The 20,869-nt window shown below is 38.9% G+C and overlaps 1 protein-coding gene across 4 annotated transcripts; it reads right to left on the reverse strand.

Moving 5' to 3' along the window:
* Window positions 1-689: 689 nt before the first annotated feature.
* Window positions 690-20,797, reverse strand: SLC40A1 (solute carrier family 40 member 1). Of its 4 annotated transcripts, none has more exons than XM_042842422.2 (9): window positions 20,487-20,797; window positions 18,919-18,986; window positions 16,471-16,575; window positions 13,680-13,839; window positions 12,704-12,819; window positions 12,158-12,284; window positions 9,129-9,374; window positions 6,594-7,253; window positions 690-5,285 (listed from the first exon to the last, which is right to left on the reverse strand). In XM_042842422.2, exons 4-9 carry the CDS (start codon window positions 13,828-13,830, stop codon window positions 4,966-4,968), a joined length of 1,620 nt encoding a protein of 539 aa, XP_042698356.1. In that variant the 5' UTR covers window positions 13,831-13,839; window positions 16,471-16,575; window positions 18,919-18,986; window positions 20,487-20,797; the 3' UTR covers window positions 690-4,965. The 4 variants fall into 4 exon arrangements, with proteins under 4 accessions (XP_042698356.1, XP_065416913.1, XP_005308095.1 ...); XM_065560841.1 differs by having other exon boundaries at window positions 20,409-20,795; XM_005308038.5 differs by lacking the exon at window positions 16,471-16,575 and having other exon boundaries at window positions 20,487-20,795.
* Window positions 20,798-20,869: the final 72 nt, after the last annotated feature.

A 20,869-nucleotide genomic window follows, 5' to 3' on the forward strand; every position in this document is an offset into this window, starting at 1 on the left:
GTTTTAAAAGCATTGAAATTCACTAATTGTTTGAACAACCAGAGAGGAAAAAGCAACACTCAGATTGCCTATATCCATTACTCTGTTTGCCTTTAGGTAACTTGGCTAGTATGACTGGTAACTGAAGATGAAGTGAGCAGGAGGGTCTGTGACTGCTCCTTAGTACTTGGAGCATACTCTGCTCCCAGGGGGGTGGAAGGGCTTTATGTTGTTCCAATAACGGCCAAGTGTTGGGCTCAAAGGAGTTCTCTCCAGTCTTCCACACGGTGGGAATGGAATGTGGATACTATGACAGGAGATGATTAGGGCTTAGAGTGGGGAGAATGCAGAGGGCGCTGATAGGGATGTGGCCAAAATAATACTGAAAGTGCTTTTTGGAAACCAGGGAATTATACTGTACATTCTATAGAACAAAAAGCTGCAGTTACAGGATGTTAAGTGAGCTTTTACCCAGCAGCTTTATTTACTCTTAAATTTCTGAACAGTAATAGACATTTTCCTTGAACTGCAGGCAGAGAGAGAGTAATTTGAGTGGAAGGGAACAAGTTCACTATGTCCTTTGCTTTTTACCACATTTCAGTTTTAAAACCCACCTTAGAATGTATAAAACACATCTTTAAGTTTTGAAAAGACAATGCCTCAAACAGTTGCTAAGTGATGCTCAAAAACATCAACTATGGAATATGGTATTATTATTATTGCAGAATAGTTTATTGTTCAAGGGCTGCTTAGCTTTATCACAATCAGTATATATTTTGATCACACTTCAGAGGATGCACATGAATGTGGTGTACTGAATTCCAGGGCACTTTAGGGAACTCAGCAACTTTCAGGCCTTATGATCATCACTTAGACAAAGAAAAAAAATCCACTTAAATCTTTTTACATTGTACGTATTATGCATACTCTGCCTGTGTGAAGCACAGCATATTTAGTATTCCAATATTTTCTAAGATTGGAGTTTAATCTTCACCACCACCTCTTAAGAATTGAAGTAACTAACTGTAATTTGACTTTGTAATATAAATTTAATTCCTAAATAACAGTCCTTGTTAGATTCTTCTTTATGGTATAAAATGGTGATTTCTTCTATTCATGTCTTAATTGTGAAACAACTCTACTTTGAATTTATAATATTCCAATTCTCATGTGGCATAATTGACTTATAAACTTTAGCATGATGTAACTTTAGAAAAATAGCCAATGGCAGGTCTTCCTAAATATATGCTCTAGCTCAGGGGTTCCCAAACTGGGGGTTGGGACCCCTCAGGGGGTTGTGAGGTTACTATATGGGGGGGGAGGGGTTTGCAAGCTGTCAGCCTGCACCCCACACCTCACTTTGCAGCCAGCATTTATAATGGTGTTAAATATATTAACAAGTGTTTTTAAATTTATGGAGGGGAGGGGCGCTACACTCAGAGGCTTGCTCCGTGAAAGGGGTCACCAGTACAAAAGTTTGAGAACCATTACTCTAGCTCAAATAGGAATTATTCAGAAAAGCCCTATGACTTGTGTTCTATCAGCAGTCAGACTTGATCACAGTAGTCCATTCTGGCTTTCTAATCTATTTTTTAAAATCAACAACATTTAATAAGAGAAGAGGCCTTGCATAAAACATTCATGCTCTGTATTAAAGTATGTGTGTAATTTTAAGAACACACAAGTCTGGAAAAGAGATGTTTTCTGTCTCCATACAGGGATAACTTTTTGGCCCCACTGAAGTCAAGGAGAGTTTTGCCATAGACTTCAATAGGACCATGAAGTCACTCTAGCTACTTAAAACAAAAAAGCCACCACAAACACTGTGGTACCTTTTGTTACCTGTTTTATCCCATTTGTTTACACTTCCTGACCGTCTCTATCAAGCTTTAAATTGAGGAACAGACCAAAGTATTCGGATTATAAAACTTAGTCTAAAATGTGGCAGACTTTGGTCCATCAAATACACCCACCTATATACAGAATAAAACCAAATAGAACTAAAGCTGCTCATCCAGATTTATTCACAAGGTTTATTAAGGAGATGAATAGATCAACTACTATATCCTACATAAAAGGATAACAAAAATTGGAATAGTAATATTGGTTTTACTATGCACATTAAGAGGTTCCCCGCCCATCTAATTTGACATGTTTTAATTTAAAAAAAAAAAAAAAAAAAAAACCCAAAAAAAACAAATGATGACAGGCTTCTTCCTAAAGTGCCTACTCAACAAAACTTGCATAAAGTAAGACTACTTCAGGGCCCCATGGTGCTTCAAAGCAAATGGCACATGTACTGTTTAAGTACATTTGTTTCCTGACATGTTTAGGCTAGGTCCAAAGCATTCTAGTTGTATAAAATAAATGGGAGTAAGAAGGGTTATTCTTTAGGATTATCTCTTGACACCTAGTTGCGCATTGCTTGCCTATCCTAAACTCTCATTCAAATCAGTGGGAGTTTGTATCATTAGGGGGCCTGATATTTCAAATTTTGCACAAAGTTCTTAACAAAATGTATGGCGTAGCATTTTATGCCACAAGTAGAGCAAGTAATCTTTATTCACATTCAATATTAGAATGTGGCCTCAACTGAGATTACTGATAATCAGAAATAAGATGACATTTAGCAATTCAGAGATCTAAATTTTATTGTTTAGTCCATTGCCCCAAGTGGACATTCATCTTTAGTATAAATCCATTGTCTTCAAAGTCTAACATTATAGGTATCCATTCTATAAAACACGATTAGACAGTCCACACAAACAAGACCTGATTTAATTTCTTTCCTGACCGAGTTCTGTTGATGGCAAAACTCAAATTTCCTTCAGGAGTTATGCCCCAGGATTGAGCCACTGATTTTTTATTATTAATAAAATCAATACATGTGATATTTTATTACAGTGCAAAGCCAGATTTTGTTGAAAAGTAGGAACAATTATAAATCTAATTAAAGAGTCCCTGAGTGCCATTCAGTAAAGAATCAATGATTAACATTGATCCTTAAGAGGAAAAAAAAAGGGGGGGGGGATTGTTGTTACAAGCACTTACTGAATTTTGAGGGCTACTACTTTATTTTTTCAAAAAAAATATTGGTCACAAATACTAAATTTTTTACATTCTATTTAAAATGGAAATACAATACAACTTATCACAGTTTTGAGGAACGGGACCCAGATTCAGCCATGGTATAAACACCAATAGTTTCAATGGAGTTGTGCCTGCTTACACCAAGGTTGAAGTTGGCCAACACATAAGACTGTTTGAAAGATAGTACAAAAAGTCAAAGTGAAAAAAATTATATTTTTTCCAAACATTTTACAAAGACTTATTAACATTGTTTAAAAGTCATACTGTCATACCATAGGAAACTCAGAATACTAAAGCAACATTACTGCAGTTTCCACAAAAGTGCATAAATGATTAATATAAAAGCTCTGTCCATACCTGCACATTGAAAAATGACTCTTCTTTTAAAAGAGAAAAGGTCACTCTCCCCTGTTCTCCCAAAAATTGCTTTAAAAGGGTCATACTGTCACAGCTTGTTTGTTTTACAGATGTTTAAAAATACAAGTTTCTACCCTGTTTCCCCGAAAATAAGACAGTGTCTTATATTAATTTTTGCTCCCAAAGATGCGCTAGGTCTTATTTTCAAGGGATGTCTTATTTTTCAGAAATGAAAAATGCCTTATTGTCGGTGGATGCTTTATTATCGGGGAGGTCTTATTATCGGGGGGATGCCTTATATTACAACGAGAGGCAAAACTGTAAGTAGGCCTTATTTTCGGAGGATGTCTTATTTTCGGGGAAACAGGGTAGTAATTTAAAAGTGTAAGAGGTTTTACAAGAGAATTTGAAAAGAAGTATCAATGTTCTTAAAATATTTTAAGTTGTCCTTTACATTTAGTTTAGCCTGGATTAGTAATTTTCTAATACACCAGGCTGATGTTGGGGTTTCTTAAAGCAATGGCATTAGATTAAAACGAAACTGAAGCTGCTCATATTCTGATAATTTTCAGAAAGGTGACCAGTAGATTTAGCCCTTAGCCTATTTTTCTATATCCAAACGCATGACCCTTAACATTATCTGCTCTGTCAAACCTTCTTTAGCACATTTGGTGTGCTTTAATAGAAAAGCTTTGCTTTACAATGCTACATTACATTTATAGCTTCGGCTTACTTGGTTATACTGTACTTAATTTTATGAAGTGCTACATACATGTAATACAATATTTTGAACTTATTTAGTCATGAACTAGACTAGTATAAGCTAAAACTGCAAAGGTGTTTCTCTAAAGTTAAATCAAAACCAGACAAAGGCAAAGAGATATTTTAGGCAAACATCAGAACTTAAAAACAAAAAAAACAAAAAACAAAGACACACCACACAGTACACACAACTTGTTTGTTAGTATAACATTTCAGCCAGTTTAGGAAAAAAAAATCCAGTTCTCTTAACTGGAGCAGCATATAGGCAGAAACCACAACGTTTATGTAAAGGGGAAAAACCCTAAACAAAATAAAAACGTAAAACAAGTTTTACTTAGGCTAATAAACATGAACTATATTGTTCAATGGGCAAATAATTGCTCTAAATTCAGGTGAAGACTACACATGTACATCAGCTAAAGAGTACTGTATGTATTTAGGCTAGTGAGGCCATAGTCTTGATCATGGTTAAAATGGAAGAAATTCAAAATTACAATTATGATAAAATATTGTTGCATTCCTACACTACATATTTTGGTGATTCAGTTTAAACTCTAAACTTAGTGTCAGAATAATTTTCTTATAACCCAAACTTGAAACATATGGATGAATTTGGCCAAGTTTCTTAGCTGGTTAGGAGGTCTCCCTTGAAGTGAGTGTACTATGACTGTTAGACTGTAGAGAAACACCTTACTTTGCCCTTTATGGCTACTTTGAAGCATCTAACTGCATACATGTATTATAATTAAACAGGGGATGGCAATACTTTGAGACCCCCTAAACAGTGGATGTATTACTAGGTGGTGAATCGTTAGAGACGGCTTTGGATTTAAGACCACAGCAAGCAAAGAGCTGATTCCCCAAGGTTTTTTGGGCAAATCGGAAGTACATTATGTGGCCCATTGCAACAAAGGACACAGAAATAAGCACCAGTAAGCCGAAAGCTTCAGGGTTGGGGGCCAGGATGACCATGATGAAATGCAGCAGATCAAGAAGGTAATTCATGGAGTTCTGGACACCGTTTATAATGCCTCTTTCAGACTCAATCACGTTTTCTTGGAGCAACTGTGTGACCGTCAAATCAAAGGACCAGAGGCCTATGGGGAAAAAACAAAACAAAACAAACAAACCACACCTTAATTTATATTGAAAGGTTAGATTTTCAAAGGGGTCTCATTCTACAGTTATTTCTTTACCAACCCAATCCTCATTATAATGAGCACTGATTTGAAGTCAAACATCTGGGTCAAGTTGTGATCTCATCTGACTTGATTAGACTTTCCATCAGTGTAACTAAAGAATTTTGCCCTTCGCTGCTATTTCTTATAGAGAGAGAACTGGTGCAACACTGAATTAAGTATGCCTGTCAAACAATGCTTTGTACAACAATCCTTTCCTTATTAAGGAGAGAATGGAAATACTCTAGGATTGTGAAAAAAATCTGGATTATTTGACACTCATACTAAAACTGAGTAAGGTAAATATTGTAACATTTAAATTCCTTTAACTAGTTTAAATTCTCCATGTGCAAAAGAGGAAAATGTATAGATACAGTAAGATTAACTTTTTTCCAAAGTAAAATTAAAGAAATTTAGAGCACATCATGTAGACTATAAGCAAAGTCTACTTATTGTTTAAAAAATTTCTCATTCCAGTTGTCATCTCCATTTAAGGTTTGTGATTGTAATAAATAACAGTTCTGTCCTGTGGAGAGATTAATGTGTTGGGGGGAGGGGAGGAAGCACACATGTTTTCAACTGTAAGCACTGCAGGAAAGTTTGATTTCAAGGAGAAACTCATTGTAGTAGCTCCTGTGCCTGATTAATCTGTTTAATTATGATTTAAATTTTCTTTGCAAGTAACCCTAAATGCATGCAAGCCAAGTATTTTCTCCTCCCAAAAGAACAAAAGTATAGGGAAGCCATAAGAGCGGTACTACAAAATGATAGTTATACATTGTTTCATTCATGCAATTAAATTGTTCTGCTCTTTGATTCTGTTGAGGTGTTAATACTAGGCTATCTAGCAAATCCTCAAAGCTTTAATTAAGTGTTATCAAATATATAGCAATTTTAATTAAACATCTGCAAATACTTAACTCCATCTCATGAGAGAGTATACTACATATGTTTACAAAGGGTACTGAGTAAAGAAAATTAATATTGCACAATGCCTTCATTAAGTTGTATACACAAGAAACTAGGGGCTATGGTAACTACATAGCCAAGACTCCTGCAAGATCAAATACAACAAGTTTTAGATTTGTTATGAGTAAGAGTAATGCAGTCAATCTTGGGTTCTTTATTAAAATCTGAGTTTAACAAAAAGGATCTACAACTAATAAAGCTCGAATAGAATTAAAAATAAGCACAGATTAGAGATTTTAATAGACAGACATTACTTACCAACTCTAGCAGCAATGACTCCTGCAAACAGAAGACTAACAGAGATTAAAGGCACAGAGTCAGAACTCATCTCTAGGTCACTGTTAACAGAGCTAGACCTGTTTAACCAGTTGTGCATTCCAGTTGTAAAGGATATTTCAGACATATCAGCTGGAAGTGCAGTAGGCAATGGTTGTCCTTCCAATAACCTGGTACGGATGTCAGCAAATGGGGAAACAGTCAAATCCAAAGGACTTCCAGGCATGAACACAGAAATCACACATAAGACCAAGCAGGCAAACTGGGCTATTCCAGAGATGAAGCCTGTGCGAACTAGGCCACATTTGCGACGGAGCCAGGTAAAGGCTACTGTTCCCATGATTCCAGTTATGGCCGAGGCCCCCATCAGAAGGCTTAGCACAGAACCACTCAAACCCTGAGTGTATGCATAACCTGTAGTAATGCAATCAAAGCCCAGAACGGTCATATAGAGGAATGCAAGACCCAGGCCTGCAAGAAACACAGGTTGGTTGTAGTATGCAACCCATCCATCACGGAATGTGATGAAAGGTTCAGCAATCCGGGCACTACAGCTGATTTCCTTCTCCAGCTGGGGCTCAAAGACTGTTACATCTTTCTCGCCAATTAACTGGACTCCTTCAGTGGGCTTCAATTCGCTATCTGTAACACAGAAACAACTATTAAGTGCTTTCCCGCAAAAGAATTATAGCTCATTATGTTGTATGTATTTAATGAAGGTGCTTCCTTTCTGGGAGGTTTGTCATTTTAAATATATTCTGGTTAATTATGTTACAAAAACAGCTTTGTTAAAATTGTTATATTTCACATTCTACCCATGCCCTTAAATCCAGAAAGGAATAGGGGGAACCAAAAAAAATAAAGCTAGTTTTCACTGATTTAAAAAAGCAGCTTGTTGTGTTACATTGGTGAAGAGAGAGTAGCCTACTCTCTCTTCTCACACTAGGTTTCTTGTGAAATGTGAACACTAAGCAATGGCTTGTGCAAAATAATTTGCTTAATGACACAACTAGACACTTATATAGGGCTTTAGTGTTCAAAGCACTGTACAATTAAAAACCTTCTCAACGCCCCATGGGGTAGGTAAGCAAATATTATTCCCTGTGTTATTGGTGGGTAAACCCAACACAGAGAAGTTAAGTGACTCGCTGAAGGCCACTTAGGGAGTCTGTGTGATAGCTGGGATTCTAATAGAGTCATTCCTGATTTCCAATCCTAGACACTCACACTGTGCCAGGTTCTCATTTTGTTGCAAACCTAAAGCCAGGAGAGAGTTGGCAAAGGTTGAAAAAAGCCTTTCAGCTAGAGTGGAAGCCATCTGACACTTTGTGGATGGCTGAACTTTAGTGTGTGTTCTGGAGTTTATTTGAACATGAAGCTTTGCACAAATCCCTGCAAACTGGAAAGCCTGCATGAGGCATATTAACAGCCCTAACAAGTCTAGTTTTAAACCAAGTCAAAATAATAGTGGGGAATGAGACAGGTTTTCTAAACACTGCCAGTTGCTAAGTTTGTCCTTAGTCTTGAGGAGCTTGAAGAAGCCCCATTCAGAGCTCCAAGGAGCTGTACTCGCCTTTTAACCTCTTCACTTCAGCCCCCCCCCCCCCAACCTGTGTTGTCATCACCTCTCCTATATCAAGAGGTTGGTAAGGTCTGTTTCTGGAGCACACCACCACTGCTCCAGTATTAACCCCAGGGCACTCTCCTCCACAGAGACTAAATGTGCTTTCTCAGGAGTCCCATGCACTGCTGGTTGGGGAGAAAAGCACTCAGGGGATGTTACTATCTAGGATCTCCTAAACTGTAGTGCGTGGTACTAGCAGTAGACTGCTAAGATGGCATCATCCTTCACTATCTTTTTACTTTAACATTAGACTATTATAAGTCGTCCTAGAATTTACAAAGAATGTATTTCTTCTTACAATAGCCCTACCCATATGTCCCCCAGGTCTACACTGGTCCCTCCTTAAGAACCCTAATCAAACCTTAAGTCTTCGAAAGGACAGTCCTCACTTAGTGGTACCTCACATTTAGAGTATCTTTTTCCAGCTACTGCAACAAATTCCATATCCTTGGTGGAGGTTTGGAAGCTCTGCATTTCCTAGGTGCTTTGAGGGGTATTTCCCTGTTAGACATCTCCCTTTTTCAAAAGGAAACATTCTTTAGACTTCATATTCCAACATCTGCCACATTTTGGATACATTCTATAATTAAAACTGGCTAGTTTAAGAGACCAATTCAAGGAGAGAACCAAAATGTCCATTCTTTAGCTGCTGTTTATGGGGTATTCCAGCCATCTGCAACCTCAAATATTGTTACTCAAAACTAAGTTCATTGGTAATGACACCTGACACTAAAACAAGTTGCTCTAACAGTAAAGAGTAAAATCCTGAAAAGTATCATTAAGCAAAAAAACCTAAGATAGTCTACAGGAGAATAAAATGGAAAATGAATGGTTTCCAGTTTTGGAATGATGGATGTAATGTATAAAATCAATTTTGAAGATATCATTGATACCTTTCTGTACATTCAGTTGTTTCAGCTCCGATTCCTCAATTTTTGAAGTAGCTTTGAGAGCTAGAGCAGGGGTTTTCTGGTAGACTTTCCAGAGCAGCAGATATTCCAAACACATAGACAACAGGTTCCAGCCAGAAATGAAGCCACAGCCAATCACTGGTGAGCCAAAGGTCATTATTTGGCCAACTGCCATTGGGGCCAAGATATTGGTCAGCTGGTCAATTCTTCGTACTGTAGCATTCATATCTATAATATATAATTTGATAAGCAAAATATTAATGAAAACTTACAGCAGAAGTTCTCATTTTAATCTTCTATTATATTACATATACTTGAGCCAAATCCCAGTCCCTACAAAAAAATCAATAGCAAAACTCCTATTGACTTCACTGGGACCAGGATTTAGCCCTTATGTATGATAATACTTCGGTGTCTGATGAAAGTTAGTTTAATTGTATTGGGCTAATCAAACTAACCTCCCATTGCGATCAGAGTTTTGTCTGAGTGAGATGTTTATGATTGGGCATACTGGGATTAAAATAAGCGGGATGAAAAATTATCAAATGTCTTCAGAATAATACTCAAAATGATTCCCCTTTCATCAAAGATCACTATGCACTTCTGGCCCAATTCTGAAGCAACTCTCCTGAAATTAGTGGGCACACCAAATACAGAATGGATCATGCCCTATGAAAAAAAATATTTCTGTAATGAATGACAGTTTAAGAAACTTCTATCTGTACAATACTGAAACCATGTATTTCTTTGCTTCCTCAGTTCACCTCTCTCCAATTACAAATGACCATATAATACCCATTCTGATAGCAACAGACCTTTGATTTGACTAAATTTCCTTCCTTACCGAGGCACGCAGTGGTCATCAATCATTCTGCAATTTCAGAGAGCAAAGTTCTCTCTCTCCCTTCTGTTCCACTCATGCACATTTAGGTGCAGTCCTCTTGGGTTTTGACATTAATATATAGCTCATGGTTCCATTCTAATAATGGGAAGAAGAGTCCTCCCTCTTCCCTCCTCTGACCCCATGAACTTTTGCCTTACTTTCCCTACCAAGTTGCTGTGCATATAGTAGTGACTAATCTTTATTTGCATTGAACTGGTGCCATTAGGAATAACTTTATAACTAAAAGCTCTGGAAGAGGCTTCCATCTTTAATTAAGGGCGTAGTGGAATCCCAGTCAATGGAGCTTTTAAGAACAGGTTGGACAAACCTGTCAGGGATAGTCTAGATTGAATTTGGTCCTGCCTCAGTGAAGGGGACTAGACTTTATGACCTCTCGAGGTCCCTTTCAGCCCTACATTTGACTGTTCTGTGGCCAACGGAAGTCACTGAATGCTCAGCTCTCTCCATCCCTCTCAACAGGCCACACATGTAGGTGCTTAAATATAGATATAAGAGCCTAATTTTAGAGTCCTATTTTGGAAAATCTTGGCCTAAGCTTTCTGTAAAAACCATGAACCAACGGTAAACCAATATATTGATGTTTTCTGGAGTCTGCAGACAGCCTGAAATTGCTTGTTCCTTTCAAGGAATTAACTCTGAAATCTAAAGATGATAAATTGTCAGTATTAATAGCCAATTCACTGCTGATCAAAGCACACAAGACAGGAGTCTTCACACATGAAGACCTGCCTGATCTACTGAGAGAGAGAGAGAGAGAGAGAGAAGATTGTTTCAGCAAGGAGCTTGGGAAAGTAGCATTCCTCCCACAACACCCCTCCCCCCCCACAGATGAGTTAGAAGGAACGCCATATGGGAATCAAGATGGAGAGAACCATCTGGGATAAGTGAGGTGAGAACAGAATAGCTTTTATTTGCCTGTTCAGCTAAATTACATAGCCGCGTGCCGCCTTTGTGAATAGAGTATGACTAGAAATATGTTCTTTTGGCCTTTGGTCATTCTGCATATTTCACAATCAAGGTAAATATTTTACAGATGTTCCTCACAATATAATCCTTGTTTTGTTTTAGATACTGTTATAACTAATTAAAAAAAAACAAAACACACCCCACACCAGACACAAAACCCTCCTTGGGAGAAGTCTATAAAATTGGAACAGGTTTTCTGAGTGAGGTATTTGTTTGAAACAGAGTTGCAAGAAAGAATGTGCACGAACCGATTGCCTGATTTCCGAGGCAATCGTACAGAACACAAATGGTCATATGATGCTGCATTAATCTGTCAGAATTGAGGAAAGACAAAAAAGGCAATACTGTCTCTATTACATTACATCACACCTATTACAAAATAGCTCTCCCCAGGGGTGACATGCACCTCTTCTTGTGTGAAGAAGCAGAGAGGGGATGTGATTTGCTAAATACAAACAAGGAAGATTAGTGAGAACCATTAACATTAAGGCTCTGCAAGAGAACTTCCAACAACAACTTGTGTGTTTGAAGAAACTTAAAAGAAATTAAGACACTACTGTTCTACAGAAGGTAATTGCTAAGAAACTACTGCAAGGTCAAAATAGGAGACTAAGAGGGAGTTTGTAATTTGAGAAATTAAAAATAAATAAATCAGAAAAGATTACAAGTTGTGCACTTTCTTTGCCTAATAAGGTTAATCTCTCTAATGTTCTCTGGATACGGGATTCCCTTGGTAATAAGTGTTGATAAATCTTAATCATATCCTGTTAGTCAATGCATTTACTATTGAGTATTAAATACTAAACACAGATGATTTGATGAAATTATATATTTGGTTTGCAGAAATAAAGCTGATCTCCCTCGATAGTGTTAGAGTTGGATTAAAAACTAGAACTAGATAGTTACCTAGCCATAAAAACTATGTTGTAATCAGAGTTTTACAACAGTCATTTCTAATCTCTGTAAATATAGTGAGGAATATGGTAGGGGGAAAGCTGCCCTTTTAAACTGTTGTTCTCTCACAGCTCTTGGAACATAGAAGAATGTGCTGACTTCAGGGTAAAACTGCAGCCTGTTTAAAAAAAAAAAATCAAGCCCACATGCCAAGACACTTTTAGGTAGTGGAAATAATGTATTTCACCTGCCAATTTGCTTCTGTCTTCACCTGCAACCACAACAATCCAGTCTCTCTGAATTGTAATTGTAGTGGCAGTGCTGGCCAAATTTGCAATATTTGCTATTGTGATAACCAGGATATAGCACATGGTCTGGAGGAAAGGAAAAAAGAAGTGTTAAACATGTGTAAAATGATGGACCAAGTTAATGACTAAAAGACATCATGACTTTCTTGGACACCCAAAATTATAGTTCTGTATTTTAAACCAATTCACATAAATGTTACTTTTCAGACAGTACAATGATAATATGAACATTTTATTTATTAACAAAGAGGTATGTTCCCCTGTGCCCTTTTGCAACAAAGCTAAAAACAGTAAGTAGGATTTAATGGCCTGATCCTGCATCACTGAAGCCAATGGCAAAGCCTCCATTGATGTCCATGAGTGCAGGAAGAGACTCACTGGGGCAGATGCTCAGTTGTAAGAGCTGTATTGGAGTCCAATTAAACTACCAGTAGTTGCTTTCCTTTACTAGTGACATGTAAGAAGTCTTAAATTTGAGCACTTACAAGAAGCCATCCCGAGTACAAGGTCAAAAGTTGGGTCTTAAACAAGAAGACAATCATCAGGATGATACCACACAGGATGACAGATGCATTCTGTACAACCAAGGAAGTCTGAGCCACTGTTTCAGGTTAAAAAAAAAAAAAAAAAGAAAGTTTATAGAATCTGTGGATATTCCCCATCTTCATGTTTGGAATTATTTAATAATTATTTTTTCCTATACAAGCAATATTCAATTCCTTCCCCCCCATTTTCTCTTTTAAAAATTAAGTTTATTTACAAGGTAAACTGTTTAGTGTGCAGAGATCTCATTTTAACTTTGAAATCAACCACTGTCTTACAGAGTCTACACAGAATCAAGTTCATTCTTAGTGTAGTTCCACTGACCTACTAGTGTAATACAATAAGAGAAAAGTAGGCATTCAGCAGGACTTCAAAACACTGTTTTTAAAAAAGCGAGTGCTATTGTGTAAATGCTTTAAAATTACTTTTACAGAACAGGTTTTCAATTAACTACATAATATGTAGTCTTCAATCACCTCTTAACATACAAGAGTAACAAATTACAAAGGCAGTTATAATATACAGTGGGGAATAATGCTAGACAGAAGGAAGTCAGCAAATGTTAAATTATGTTGTCAGATTACTGGATTCCAGGAAACTGATTCTGCAATCCTTGTTCGGGCAAAATTCACATGGATTTCACTTTCTCTCTCTAGCTACAATTAGAGTTTTGCATGAGTAAGGAATAGATCAGAGCTTAAAATTGGTGTTCTCTTATCTTTGAGATTATCCATATAGAATTTACTCTATTATTCTGAATAGTTTCATATTTATAGACAGTTAGTAAATTAAGCCTGGTTTTCATATTTAACCAGAGGATCTTTCTAGCATGCGAACAGCTGCTTTAGATGACTTCCTCTTCCGACTCGGATTTGAGTCACCCCATAATAGACAATAGCCTCCACTAAGGTTGCTAACCTTTAAGCCTTGGGTTCTTGTCCACCCAATCTCCTATAATGGCTCCCAAAAGGAGAACTGATCCTGCCACAACCAGTCCATAGACGGCAGTCAAGAGTAGGCTGTTTCCATAAAGTTCAACCAGAAAGACAGACACTGCAAAGTGCCACATCCGATCTCCCTTAAATAAGAAAAAAAGTTGATATCAGTATTTGCATTTTGCTAGATAGTAACTGATTTCCATGTTTTAATAGCTCCACAAAGAATACCTGTGCTTACATGGCATTTAACAACTTGGTTACTCCCTTCCCTCCCGCTCCCAATATAAGTCCTATCTGCCATTCTGTGCATGGAGCACCCTCCAATGTCAATGGGAGCTTGGGTCCAGATCAATACTATTATTGGCCCCCAATTAATGTTGGTTATCCCCAATATGTCATAGTACCAAAGGCTTTCTATGGTAGTATTATGAGCCAAAATTCTGTCCTGAGTTACAATCAACAAGCCTGAGAAAGGACCAAGTTTTATGAAGATTCTTCCTCACAGAAGCTTACATTTTCTAAAAGAGCACTGATGATGGTAACTTTGTCCATGTGAAACTTTCGTTTCACAGGGTGGAACTAAGCAACTCTGTCATCTATTCTAGCTGTGCAAGTTTAAAATGACACTGCCAACTTTAATCAGCACTTGTGATTGGAAAACTACAAATTAGTAGGGAGACAAGTGGCAGGTGTTGAATATGAAACCAGATTTTAATTCAGTTATTGAAATTGACTAGATTTCAAGTTAAGCATCCTTAAGTTTCCAACAGAAGAGTGGTATTTAGAAATAATTTATCCTTCCTGTATTGTAGTACCATCATGGTGATGCAAAACTTATGATAGCAATTGCAATAGTTTAAAAACAACTAAGTGTTAAAGATATTTAAGAAGGGCTGCCTTTACACTAGATCCTTGATTTTATGCAAAACAAGTTTCCATTATTGTGATATACTAACAATGTTGTGCAATATGCATAAATCCACAGCTGGCCATTGAATTTTATTTTTACTTTATTTAGGCCATTAGCTCAATTTACTTTAGAAGTATATTGCAACAAATGCATTGCAGAAGTTGTAGTGTACTACTGCAGACAGTTTGCTTAAGGAGAGTCCCTAATGTTAATCTATTATAGAAAATATATGCTTCAGTTATCAGCTTCTTTTGAAAGGCTCAGTAATCATCTGCATTTCAAAGTCCTTTGTACCACACAGAAGAGTGTTCCAAGTTTGTTGCAAAATAATTTTTTTTGCAAGACCAGAAACTGAGTAATCTAACAAATTGAACAAGATGGCAATAAAGGAAAAGGCCTCCAAAGTGTCACTCTGTTTGGGACCAAATTAATTGTTGCTGAAAGTCCAGGGGAGTAGCAGCAGTATACCCCAATGATGAATTTGGCTTTTGGGATTCGTTAGAATACATGCATGGAGGCTCTTCTGGAGATGGGTTGCTCCAAACACTCACAAATTTAGAAGCTCTATCATTTATGCAAGTGCCTGTGATAGCTGTCAGAAGCAGGGCCACTCAGATTTTTGTCTTGAGCCCCAAAAATCTGTAACTGAGGCCCCTGTGGAGGGAGGGTTGGAGAGCAAGTCTACCCCACATTCATCTTGCAATGGTAGATGTTGTCCTGAGGACCTGGGCCCACTAACACCTGGCTTTGCGATCTTTTGCACAGAATCACACCACCACTCAAGTTTGGTCTGGTCACCCTCACCGTAATGGAGATGCAGCTGGGACAAACATAAGCAGTGCTGTGACTATGCACCAGGTCACAACACCATTCACTCAAATTCCACAGGCTTGGGACCTCTCAGACAGGCAGACCCCCCAACAATTCACTTGAGTTCTCCATGTACAAGGACAAAAAAAAAAAAAATTCCTTCTATGCTTACATTATTTGGGGGGTGTGTGTAAAACTATGCATAATTTAATTCTTTCATAAATGGAACTTAAGTGTCTTTCTGAATCAAGTATCAGAGGGGTAGCCGTGTTAGTCTGAATCTGTAAAAAGCAACAGAGGGTCCTGTGGCACCTTTGAGACTAACAGAAGTACTGGGAGCATAAGCTTTCATGTCTTGCATCTGAAGAAGTGAGGTTCTTACCCACGAAAGCTTATGCTCCCAGTACTTCTGTTAGTCTCAAATGTGCCACAGGACCCTCTGTTGCTTTTTTCTGAATCAAGAACTCAGTACGATTCAAGCTACTTCTTATTCAACTTTCACTTACAAATGTATGTAGGTGGTCACTGAACCCTAAATTCTGGCTAACCTGTTTGATTGTTCATTCAGATAGAAATTTAATTCAGGAGAAAGCACTACTTTCATAATGATGCAGGCCTGATATACTTCTATTCCTGCATCAAAGTTTTAGTTGTTGAACTTGATTAAATAAAAAGGAGCTTTATGGAACCCCCATCCACATGCACCCTGACGGCTATTACTCTCAAGGTAAAATCTTGGCCTCACTGAAGTCAATGGCAAACTCCAGTTGACTTAAACGTGCTCAAGATTGCTCCCTCAGTATCTGCAGGCCAAGATCTTGCTACTGGAGACTAAAAACCCAAATACATATTAAGCGTAGCCTTCTCTTGGTTCCCTATGCCTGTACTACATTGTATGAAACATGGACATTACTCTTTAGCTTTTATTAATGCAAAAAAGTTTAAAAAGCAGTTTTGTCTTGTTTAGACAATACTGCTCAAAGCTACTGCTACAGAATCAGCAGTTTAGGAGTTCATTAACTGGGCAATTTCATCCGTTGTGTTCACTCACAGTACTTTCATGCTACTCCACATTGTCTCAACTTCTCCAAAGCTAGCTGTTTTCAACAGCGGAAGCATACTGGTTTTTGTTTTGAGGTTGTATTTTTAAAGTCAACTTTAAAGGGGGAAAAAAAAAAAAAAAGTCAGAGATCAATTAATGGCACAGAACAACAGTGAATTGAAAATTAAGCAGCACAAACTGAAAGTAACAACCTAGTTATTCATTTTTAAACTACAGCCAGGACTCAGGGAATTTTGATAATAAATTTAGCCTTAATGCAGGGGTGCTGGAACAATTTTTATAGTGGAGTGCTTGAGAGCCTTATTGAACCAAACTGTAAACCCTGTATATAAGGGAAACCACTTCAAGTCAGGGAGTGCTGCAGCACCTCCCGCACCGCTAGTTCCAGGACCTATGCCTTACTGAAGAGGCAGAAGCACATAACAGGCTTAATCCTGCTAGTCTTGAGATCTTCTAATCATTCATAACATGGATATTAAACCCTATTTCTGTATGAATGACAGCTATTATCCTAACCATTCCTCTTTTAATGGCAGTTCGATGATTTTAGCACCGTATTATACTAGTACTGTATACAGCTGATAAAATAAGGTTTAAGGCCCAGATCGCCAGAGGTATTTAGGTGCCTAACTTCCATGGATTTCAAAATACCTGTGGAACTAGGCATAAGGCACCAGCTCAGTGGAGCACTTAGCTTGTCCTTGACTTCTACAGTACTTAAGCACATGTAGTTAAGAGCAGGTGCTTAACATGGAAGCTGATTACGTTTTCCAAACTAGAGTAAAAGGTTTAGCTATACAAGATTATGTATTTTGAATACATATCACTGATATTTCAGAATGAAAACTATACATAAGCCATTTCAGAGGTCTGGGTTGATGTGTTTCCATCCTGAGGGGCAGAGAAAGATCAAACAAAAATAACTTTCCCCTTCTCTCCTCCTCCCTTGCTCTATTATTGAAAGTAATATTTTAGGCGCCAAAGAGGAATTATTGTGGGTTAAAGAATTTTAGACAAGTGCAGGACTGAGCCTTAAAAGTTAGACTAAACATCTGTTGCTTAAATAGGAGTTTTCCTGATTAAAGACAGTGGATTTAGACCCTCAATTGGGTTTTTGAAATCAATAAAGATGTATAGTGTTTAATATTTCTATACGCTGACATTTTTCACTCAACTGTTTGCAGTAGTCCAGATTATTATCCTAAATGCCGAGTCAGTCACCCTTATTCATGTTGAATGATACCTTACCTTAATCTGCAAGTAGCCCCACTGATGGATTTCAGTGGGACCAATCACATAGTAAGGTGCCACTCTGTTAGTAGAAATAGCAGAATCAGGCTCAATGTGCGTTTTGTTGACTGAATATACTACTTCTCATAACAGTAGTAGCACCAACAAAGTCTTTGGACTAAAATAATTCATTGCTATATTGCACCTGTTTAAACCAAAAGTTGACTCTCTCTCCAGGCCTTCTTAGGAGGAACGCAACTGTAATCCTTTACATTAATGAAAGTGAGGCATACAAACTTGTAGTCCTAGAACAGTGTGCTCACTGCTGTACAAAGTACATACCAAGCCAGTCCCTCCCTCAAAGATTTTACAAATTAGAGCAGACATAGAAAGACAAGGCAGGTATTCAAGAGGAACAAGTTACTTTAAAAAAGTGCTTTTATTCATCTTCTTAATACTTGTCTTTCAGTTGCAAGATACTGGATTAAAATTATATTAAACAATGTAGCATTTCTCAGGCTAGATTTTGCCACTTCATATGATTTTAATGAACTGGGAGATACATTTCATCCAAATCAATTTCTAGATCTCCTTCATTCACCTTGAAGCACTGTAAATTGCTAACAAAGGTTGGTTTAGATACAGGTGAAATTGTTTCAATAAATAGACACTGTTACAGGTAAGGATGTTACAGTTTCAGAAAAACAGAGGTTTGTTAATAAGTACTGATGACTAGGAAATCTATTGTGCAACATTCAGTAATTTACATTGGTGAGCAGGTATACAAACCCTTCAAATTATAAAAATCAAGGACAAAGCAGTACAAAATATACTTTGATCAGTAGGGCTCAGTTTTATTGTTATCCTCCACCCACTTTGAGTAGTATTTACTCTCTAACAAGCCTTACTGGTTTCAATGACATTCCTCAAGCAGTAAGGTATCACTCAGTGTGAGTGAGGGTAGTGAATCAGGCCCTTAGACAATTGTGAGCACTGCACTTTTATTAGCAAATATACTGTACCATATCATGTGAAGATTATGAAGACTTAGTGAGATCTCACCACAACACTTTGCAATTAAGTCTTTGCCAAAGACCACCTTCTGTATATAAATATACAGTGTGCCTTACAGACTAGTCAAAAGCAGATTAAGGAGATTCCACTGCATGATGTTTGTTTGTGCATTAAATATACACACACACTTACCCAAGTGGAGAGTGCATGTCCAAGATAAAGAAGAAACTTTGCAGATGTAAAATAATTGACACAGGATCCTAAAAATAAAAATGAGAGAAATGCTGAAGAGGATTAAGGTGCATTTTGCATCTTCCTTGGTTGCTACTAAGTTTTATTCATTTTAAAGTCAGCAATCTCTACACTGGAAAAGTCTTATCGCAAAAATAAGCTAAGATTTTTGCTATACATGTTTTAATTCAACACACTGGAATAGCCACAGCATAGCAGTTGTGCAAGAGAAAAAAACATTATACTAAATGAAGAAACACTGAATATATCTCAACATGTCTTACTAGCTAAATATGCACAAAGTTTTGCAGCATATTTACATTATGCCACCTGATTGTACCCCATCCAACTCATCCCACATGCAATACCAGACAGCGTTTCTCAATGATCAGTCTGCAGACTAACACCAATCCCTGAGATCTCTCTGACAGAGTTTAGGAAGGCAGCAAGCCAGTCCCTGGTATCAAAAAGGTTGAGAAACACTGCACTACGCCACCTGTGTGTGCAATTTTTCCACACAACACTCTACACACACCCACCCCACACATACATCTAAGGCTAGGTCTACAGTACGCGGGGAGGGGGGGGGGGGCGAATCGACCTAAGATACGCAACCTCAGCTACATGAATAGCGTAGCTGAAGTTGCGTATTTTAGGTTGACTTACCTGGCTGTGAGGACGGCAGTGAGTCGACTGCTGCCACGCCGCCATCGACTCTGCTTCCGCCTCTTGCCGCAGTGGATTTCCAGAGTCAACGGCAGAGCCATCGGGGATCGATTTTATCGTGTCTTCACTAGACGCGATAAGTCAATCCCCAATAGTGAAGACGTGCCCTTAGACTCTAGTTCAACCACAAGTCACTAGACTCGATGCAAGAAATACAGAATGTCATTCTATGGCCTGTGTTACAGAATCACAGAAAAGTAGGGCAGGAGCTCACACTACATGAGGGGTTTTCAAACTTCATTGCACTACAACCCCCTTTGGGCAATAAAAATTACTATGCAACCCCAGGAGGGGGGGGGACTGAAGCCTGAGCCAGCCCAAGCCCCCTAGTGGGTTAGGGGGGCCAAAGCCCAAGGGCTTCAGCCTCAGGCAGGGGGCCTGTAACCCGAGTCCCAATGCCCAGGTCTGAAGCCATTGGGCTCTGGTCACAGGCCCCAACAAGCCTAAGCCAGCCCTGGCAACCCCATTAAAATGGGGTCCTGACTCACTTTGGGGTCCCAACCCACAGTTTGAGAACCGCTGCACTACATGATCAATAGAAACCTTTCTGGCCTTAAAATCTCTGTATACCTACTGCACAGCCCACTGCAGCTGAACCGCACGATGCCATGCCATGCCCCCGTCCCCGTAACCCACACATGTAATGTCACATCTGAGCGGCATGGGGTGAAGTGCTTGTCAGTGCCGCCCCCGTGCACACTCGCACTCCTTCCGAGGCAGCGTACCCCACAAACGTGCTGCGTCCCTTCTCTACGAGCCCCCTCCGGGTCAGCAGCCCCCCGGGCTCCCCGCACGATACTGACCACAGGATCCTCCGCCGCTTGTCTGCTCTGCTGCCCGAGTCATGTCCGCTTGCGCCCCGATTCCTGCTCGCTCTGCTGCGCTGCCAGTCCTGTACCCCAGCCGCGGGCGCAGAGGAGGGGACGCACGGGGAGCAGGAGGGGACACGGCTTCTCTGAATGTTTCTTTCCCAACTTAGCTATCACTGTAGCTGAAGTTGGGAATCGATAGCCTTATGCGCAGGGGCTGGAGGGGCTGCGCTCCACCGGGAAGGGGGCCCAGCCAGGCGCCCAGCTCCTGCAGCCGCTGGTACGGCTGCCTAGCGGCTCGCCACCCTTTATAGCCAGGCTGGGCCGAAGGCGGGGATGCGGTCCCAGGATCAGCCTATCAGCGTCCGCCTGATCTG

Source organism: Chrysemys picta, chromosome 11 (genome assembly GCF_011386835.1).
Source record: "Chrysemys picta bellii isolate R12L10 chromosome 11, ASM1138683v2, whole genome shotgun sequence".
Classification (NCBI taxonomy): domain Eukaryota; kingdom Metazoa; phylum Chordata; order Testudines; family Emydidae; genus Chrysemys; species Chrysemys picta.

Coding starts and splice junctions, on each gene's coding strand:
- SLC40A1 (XM_005308038.5), bottom strand. CDS start 20,529: ATGACTCGGGCAGCAGAGCAGACAAGCGGCGGAGGATCCTGTG. Junction 18,987..20,486: donor AAGCGGCGGAGGATCCTGTG/GTCAGTATCGTG, acceptor TTTTATTTTTAG/GATCCTGTGTCAATTATTTT. Junction 5,286..6,593: donor AGTCATTGCTGCTAGAGTTG/GTAAGTAATGTC, acceptor TTTTCCCCATAG/GCCTCTGGTCCTTTGATTTG.